This window comes from Schistosoma mansoni, assembly GCF_000237925.1.
Source record: "Schistosoma mansoni, WGS project CABG00000000 data, chromosome 4 unplaced supercontig 0032, strain Puerto Rico, whole genome shotgun sequence".
Taxonomy (NCBI): Eukaryota; Metazoa; Platyhelminthes; class Trematoda; order Strigeidida; family Schistosomatidae; genus Schistosoma; species Schistosoma mansoni.
This window is the reverse complement of record NW_017386017.1, coordinates 543,114-551,207: the sequence shown is the minus strand read 5'-3', so window position 1 is coordinate 551,207 and position 8,094 is coordinate 543,114. Positions and strand designations below refer to the sequence as shown.

General features: G+C 37.0%; 1 protein-coding gene across 1 annotated transcript; it reads left to right on the top strand.

Moving 5' to 3' along the window:
* Positions 1-5,582: 5,582 nt before the first annotated feature.
* On the top strand, positions 5,583-6,054 carry Smp_050310 (hypothetical protein; the record flags this gene model as incomplete). The annotated part of the gene is made up of 4 exons (XM_018791118.1): positions 5,583-5,666; positions 5,707-5,728; positions 5,772-5,826; positions 5,880-6,054. The coding sequence occupies 4 exons, from the start codon at positions 5,583-5,585 to the stop codon at positions 6,052-6,054; spliced, it is 336 nt and encodes a 111-aa protein (XP_018645637.1).
* Between the last annotated feature and the right edge of the window lie 2,040 nt (positions 6,055-8,094).

Sequence of the window (8,094 nt, the reverse complement as noted above, 5' to 3'; positions counted from 1 at the left end):
TTCAGTCGAAAAATCATAAATCCGTATGTGACTTAGAGTTCATCAACACAGTCATTTCAATTCTTCGGCTTGTTGGAGATCATCGGGACTTTCTGTATCTCCTGAAATTCTTATGTCTGTTTTGTTCGGACTAATATTTTGATCCTACGGATGAACGGAATTCTGAATCAAGCTACGTAATATATGTATATATGCATGTGTATGACACCGAAAAAAAGATATAATTCAGGCATAAACTGGATAGCTAATTGGAAATAATTGCGACACATCTGCAGCTGGATTCAAGGAACATGCGAAAAGAAGTGGCCCACCAGACTATGAATGACAATAAGATAATGGACTTTCAGGTGTTGTTTATCTTCGCAGGAAAAAAGAGCAAAGGCCATCTAGATCTGGGTTAGTACGCTGGCACGCAACTCCAAGAATGACAAAAGGGACCAAATGAGTCAGTTTTACTGGAGAGTGCAGCTCTGGGTAGTTACTCATGAGATAAGCAACCCAGCCAAACTTGTGTGCCATTGATTTTGTAAAGGTGGTCACAAAGTGAGAGTTTGTGTGAAGTTATTGAAGATTAATGCTATGATGAAGGGATTGGAAGTGAGGAGACGCTGATTATGTTATCTATATCTATTAAAGTTTGTATGGATAGACTATGCAGCTCAGGCCTAAAACGTGACGTTGTGGAATCCAAGGTTCAGAATCATCTGCTGTCACACGTTGAAGGTAATTTGGACCGTTTGATGTTACGGAGATGTGTTCTGTATATCTTCAAATCAATTACTTTCAGAACTACACTGATTGGTTTATTTTGTTGCCTGAAATCGTGGCAAAATATATTATTCACCAGTGATACATGAGGATTCCGTTACCCGGTGCTTTATCATATTCGTGATCCGAATATGTAGTCAGCAAAATAACGCTGAACACTAGACAAGCCATTTATCAGGGTCGAGCAGTCCTAACATTAGAAGACTGGTCACAAGACGTTGAGTCATAAGATGAGTTTTACTAAGGCCAAGGAAAACCATCATGGACTGATCAGTCGAAGACGTAGGGCTGATTTATACCATCTCACAGTAAATATCAGAGTTTTATTCTCTCCAAACCTAAACGAAGCATTTACGTGGTAGGATGCTCGAAAGTGTCTAGGCTTACTATGAAGGTAAAGTTGCCACGCACCGACTGATATTTTTATCTTTTGTGTAGTCTCCATTAATAAGCTAGACACTCATCCCTTCCCACAGATGAATCCGAAACACTATGGTTATGATTGACACAGTTCTTGCAACAAAATTTATTTACATACGAATTAAAAATTAGTTAGATTCATTCGGAAGATGAAGGATCAAAACTTCTAAAAGTAACAAGCGTTTGTAGGGCCAGTGAGATATCACTGAGCCTAAGCCAAATCACCCGACATGTTGAATCACTGAATATCGAACAGTTCATTGGTCCCCTTTAAAGTCAATGGCAACCAAAGCCCATCAAGTAATTGCACTCCATAGGCTGGCCCATGTGGAGGCGGTCACAACATCTCCCTTGTACCTATTTTTACTAATACATTTCTGCAACAACGTGCTTTGTGTTACACGGTTTTCAAAACAGTCGTAGTACCTTGATACGACGGAGGAGTAACCTGTGTTAGGTGCTGACCGCGAGGTGTGACTTTGAAGTTGGCTGATTCGTCACACCATTCCTGTATAACTAGAGGAGGTCCCCCGATCACTCAACAGATAATATATGTTAGTGATCTACACGTTTCTAACAAACAGGAAACTTGGTTTCAATCTACTAATGCTAGACAGTTCCGCCGATCAAACAGTAACTATAAAAATCACAGTCACTCAGTTTGTTAGCTCCCGAAGTCTAGTGATAGAGTAAAATGAAGTTAAGATAGTCAGTGAGAAGCTATATAATATCAAGTAAAAGGATCGATAAACTAATTTTTATATGCCAACAGAGTGACGATAGTCTCATAAGAAATGGAAACAAAGCTTACAAATAAGGATACTACGCTTTATGTATAAGAGTAGGTATTGCTATGGGCTGATCAATAATTGCTCTGCACATTATCGCTCACCTAACTCAAATGGCAAATAAAATATATTCGACCATACCAAAAGTCTTCTTGTCTATTTGCGAGTGTTAAACATATTGAGTTCGACTGTTTTAGATTATCACGGTCAAACAAAGTGTTGATATTACATGAAAATATACATGAATACAGTAAAGAATACAAAAACGTTCTATAACAAGGAAAAAATATTCACAGGGGAAAACACATTTTGTGAGATTCTTCCACATATTCTCACAGAACCATACAAAATTGATCCTACACCTGAGCCTAAAGTTCATCAATGTACCACAGTAGCACCCTAGATACATTCTGTAATAACTACTCAAGATTAGTAGACAAAGTCGATGAGGATTAGAGGATATCAAATTCAACTACAGTGGATGGAAAGTATTTTATGAGAAATATAGGTGAGCGAATCAATGACGGTAATCGCCTCAACATATGTACGTGTGAAAGATTAGGTATTGAGTGCTATTGAAAGCAAGATGGTTCAATGATTATCATCTCTTGTCCTCTGAAAGACTTGTGATTATGCATAGCACAAAACCGCCTTCTCTCACGGAAGCTGTTTCATGGAACGTCATTTTCGTGATTACCCGAATCCAAATCAGATTAAACAAAAACGTTTTCTGTAGAGATGCATAAGGATATCTAAATGGTGATTGTGTTGTCTCAGTTTTAGATCAGCTTGTTTTTATGCTGTTTAGCTGCATTAAATCGTTGACACGGATTTACCTGTACGGTGGGGATAGCGCTCAAGTTGTCTCTAAATTCTACAGCTTGAACTGTCATTTTATTGCCGTGGACATGTCCTTTTTGTTTCAGAGTATCAAAGAGTGAATTTGCTAAAGGGAAAAAATAGGTTTCCTCGTAAACTGAACTCACTAGACGGTATACAGAACTGTATTTTGTGATTACTCTCCTGCCACGTGTAACCGCATTATATAATTTCGAAATGTAGTTCTTTGTGCTGCCACTCATCGTTCTTCCATTTGAGACACTAAGTGGTTGCTTTTTGTCTAGTAATTCAGGTCCCATCCTAGTTCTAATGAACGACTCTAGCATGTGTCACACCTCAAGCTTCAAACCTTGGGTCAAGTTAGATTAATTTCGGGTAAACTTTTAAAGTTCTTTTAGAAATTTCGAGAAAATGCAACCAATGAACCTAGAATTTGCCCGCAATTTCTGGGAGCTGTGATTTTCCCCTAACGAGGCCTATATACTCAGCCTATATTTTCCCTAGTTTTGATTAACAGCTTATTTTTTCTGCATTGTTGCATTGTGAAGTTTACAAAAGTTAATCACGTTTAGCTAGAGAAACAATGGAATTTGAAAGAATTTACTAGTTAGGAACCGTGGACACAACAAAAGCCAATTATTGGTTCCCAGAAGTAGCGTTCGTGTTTCTGATGTTGGGCGTCTCGAAAACACTCTCGGGTGTTACAGGACAACCGAGTGAGCGACGCTGAGGTTATACGTAGGGTCCTAGGAGAAGATGGGAAGTCAGTTGGCGAGGCAATATATGTTCACCGACTGAGGTCTTCCCGGTGTGTGTTGCGTGTAACCAACCAACACCGACCTCGTCGTTCAATTTTGGCGAATTTAGGAGTAACTTAGAAAAAGGTCAGGGGCAGCTAAACAATGTCTGGAGTCAATTTATGATATCTCTAGCTGTTGTTCTGGACTGTGTTTGTAGGTGCAGACTACCTGGTTGGCATCCGCACGATAATGCCAAACACTGGTTATAGATGTCGGGTGATATGGCTCAGATGCAGGTGTTGTATGTTAGTGTTTCGCCATACATACCTCTTCACCGTCTTTTTAAGCCACAATCCCAATGTTTATTATGACTAGACCACTGAGAAGACAAAGTAGAGTTACGAGACTGTGTGCATAGAAATAGCAACATGTTTTAGAATTCTCAGCCATAAGTATTCCTATTATTTAGTGAATTAGTAATGGTGTGGTCTGCCTTAAAGTTCGCGTTTTACGAAACGCATTCTGATTAACAAACTGCTTCACAGTTCGTTTTGGTTTACTTCACACTGCGAAACGTGACCATTAAGGGTAGAGGATACTCGTAAGTTAACAGTACTTGACCATAGATGTCTTGGAAACATTTCTCGCATCAGCTGGCATCACCGGGTAAGTAATAGTGAGGTTTGACGCAGGGTATTAGGGAATGATAGTAAGTCAGTTGATGAGGTTTCGAATCTTCGTTGACTGAGATGGTCGCATGCCCAACCACCGATAACCACGACGCGCAATGCTGACTAGTGTTGGGGACAGAAGAAAGTTAGGGACGGCCAAACCAAAACGTGACATCAGTCCATGAAGTCACTAACTTCTAGTCTGAGCCATGTTGGTAGATGCAAACTACTTGGCTGGGGTCTGCATGACCATCGTAACCAATGGTTGGCGACTCTGTGTGACATGGTTCAGAATAGATCACAATGGCATCAGCATATACACTCTTTGTCTTCCCTTAAACCTTGAGACTAAAATTGCTTCATATCTGTCTTTCTTCCCGTACTATATCTTTATAGACAATCTTTCTTTTATATATTACCACTATTAAATTAACTACTATGAATTCGGTGTTCATCTTGTTGTGCTAATGAGGTTATGGCAACTTGGACCGATGCATATATGTGCCTGATCCTACGTTGTAGCTGACTCACTCCTCCCTTCTCTGAAGTGAACTATCACCATCAAATGTATGCAAATGTTTCATTGTAGTCAACCTTACTAAAGGGTTTGGACTTTAATGGGTTTGATGTCCATTCGTCCATGAAATTGAACTGTTTGTTGACTGTGTATTCAGGTTTATCCAGCTAAATCATAAATTCAACATTATGTTGTTTATACATCCGTACATAGAAATGTATCGAATGGAAGTTATATTCACTGTCGACATGTCTTATCCCAGAAATAGATTAGCTATAATGGCGTTTTCTTTATGAATTATTTTCGATTGATGTAAAATTAGAAAACGAAACAAGCTACAAAATACTAGTCTTAACAATCCATTGGTTAGTTCTTTAATGTAACATTCACTAGGAATAAAGATTCACAAACAGAATGATCAAAAGGTAAGGTTTTTAAGCGAAAGAACATCGATTACATTTGCCTTATAATCGCTGTTTTTGCTTAAGATAAGTCCTCAGAAAGATAGCATAAGTTTAACTGAATCAAGCATTTGTATAAGAAAAGATAACTGTTTAAAAGTGTGTTTTAGGTATATTCAAATAACTGGAAAATAATGAGTTGTTCGCATCAGGTGATAAAGAACCTTGTTCTCAGCAGTCACTTTTTCAATTTTATTGATATAATCATTCCATTGAAACTGATAATTGTAACGTTTCATTTAGAAAGTAATATGCGGAGATCTGCAGCACCAAGTCGTACTAGTCAGTCTCAAGATCTGTCGATAAATCCCAACCCCGTAAAAACGACTGAGTACAGGTCAGTTTTACACTGCTCCTCAAGTCCTAAAATGAACAATATGCCTACAAATTCTGATTTGTCTCATGCTACGAAATGTTCCAGTTATTTCGAGGCTGTATATGCTAAAGCGTCGAATAAAAAGGTAGGGTGAATGGCGTTAACCAGTTTTGCTTGCATTTTAGCATAAAAGGTGGGAAGGTGATGGTAAACAGCCACCAATCTTGTTTATCTCTACGTAATTTTTTAGGTTTTGTAGAGGTCGAAGGTCGAATAATAAAACTTATCAATGAAGATTTGAAAGTGTAAGTCCTATTTTTTAATGAAGGTAAATTTACCGGTAATTTTCCAACTATAGAATAGCATCTGCTTCTGGTCATAAATTAGCATTTTTAAATGAAGTCGATATTGGTTCGGTTGTCCATATTGGGTCTTATGAGGCAGAGCTTATTTCACTGATAGAGAAGCCACAGTTAGTCAATATTTCCTCAAAATCAAATAACATTGAGGCGTTACATGCACCGGGTAACTAGTGTATTATATTGTATCTAGTTTGTTCTTATTTCCAGTCGAAAATTCGACAAGAAAACCGAGCGCAAAACCTAGCTTTTCACCGAAGGTACCGTTTAAATAATATCTATTTCCGGAATAATTTTTATTTCAGAGTCCATTTTAACTTCAATCCTTTAATTTCTTAAAACCTTTTAAGAATAGTTTTTTGGATTTGATACCCTTAGGATCAACCTAAGAGACTAATAAATGGTTACACTGACGTTTCATTTTGAATGCTTCGGCTTTCCGTCCTAAAATACAGAAGTTAAAGGCATATCTGCAGTTGTATAAACTAATTTTCCTGCCATAAAACCTTAGTTTGACGGATGGAGTTGCTGAGACCATCTAAACAAGAAAAATAACTTCAAGATATTACAGGAGAGTTAGTTGATAAACGTAACTACCAAGAGACATTAACATACGTTTACAAGGTATTATATTGACTGGAATTGTATATGGGCATTAGTTACTCACTAGTCTTTGTGTTAGTCCTTGTGACAGATTGCCGTATACCGTGAGTAAAACTCACTGCTGTTCACGTGAGCTATCTGCATTCTTTGAAAAGTCACTTCTAGTCGTTGATAAATCGTACTAAAGTCTTTTTTGGACCAACTATCCCAGTTCAATTTAGATTTTCAAAAAAAAACAGCTGGATTCTGAATGGCATCTCGAATGAACGAGTCAAATGCTAATTTTCATCATAAAGACATTTCATAGTGGTTTGTTTTTCCTGTTTTTGCTGCATCAAATTAGTTTCATTCCACCGTCTAGTTTCAGTCTTTAAGAAAATTTACCTGCTTCGTTTAAGGGAGTATTGAATTGGAAAATAAACTGAGCCCGATAAAGTCTAAGAAAAATATTTGGGGCAGAGATTTGTCGACTTTCATCATGAATATTATCGTTTCTTATAAAGTTCCATTTGCATTTACTGGAAACTAGTGTATTCGTTATGATTGTTAACATGTCTACATAGTATTATTATCATACAAAAAGCCTGCTGTGATAGGAGACCAAGAAATGTTCCACAAATTGTGAGCTGACAATATTGTAAGGCGAAGGACGTGAAAAGCTTAAAACTAGTCACTAAAGAAACAAATGAAACAGAATAAATATTTATTCAACAATACTGATGAGTTATTAATGCAACTAAGTTATATTTCACCTCATATAAATGCTTCCTCAATAACAATGCCTCTAAACGAATTGACGGCAGCCTTGATGTTTAGAGACACAATCTTCGACAAAGAATACGTATGATGGTTTTCAAGGAACTGACGGAGGTTGAATACTTGGTTGACCGATCCATACCCGAAACTAAGACCTGTTTGCTGAGTATTACAGAAATGAATTTTCTAGAAAAAACTGATAAATTTTAAACCGATGACTATTCTATGCATGTGTAAGCTCTTTAAAAACGGATACAGCAGCAGCAAACCGTAACTAGTACATAACAAAGATGTGGATGTTTGTGAATATTCAATGAAACTAAACAACATAATATTGACTAGTGCCTGGTGGTCAGTTTTTAAATATACTAGTTCTAGCTGATAAGGACTGATTATCTTTTTATTAGTAACGGAATTAAGCTGTACAATTATCTCTTTGGCTTTGTGTCTTACACGTCTCCTAAATATTTTAGTTAATTTTCTAATATTGATTTATAAATTGTATGTATATTTCCATATTATATCTCACTTTATGTACGACATAATCTCGATTTTGGTGTCTTGTAGACGAATTCCAAATCAAAACTCGATGAGTCCTGGGGTTATTCAAACCGACTGATTATGCCCAAGCCTCCTGCTAACTGCATTGTAAGAGTAGTAACTTAATTTTAAACCTCGTCATTTATTCACTTTTCTACTTATGACCAGTCAAATACAGGTCTTCATAATGTTAAAGTATTGCCTAGTACCACATGTTTTCAAGATTTTGATATAATTTAGTCTCATGGAAATTTAGATATTTGGCTTATTATTTGTTTATTGAATTCTCAGTACATTTCCTTTTCATTTTGTATT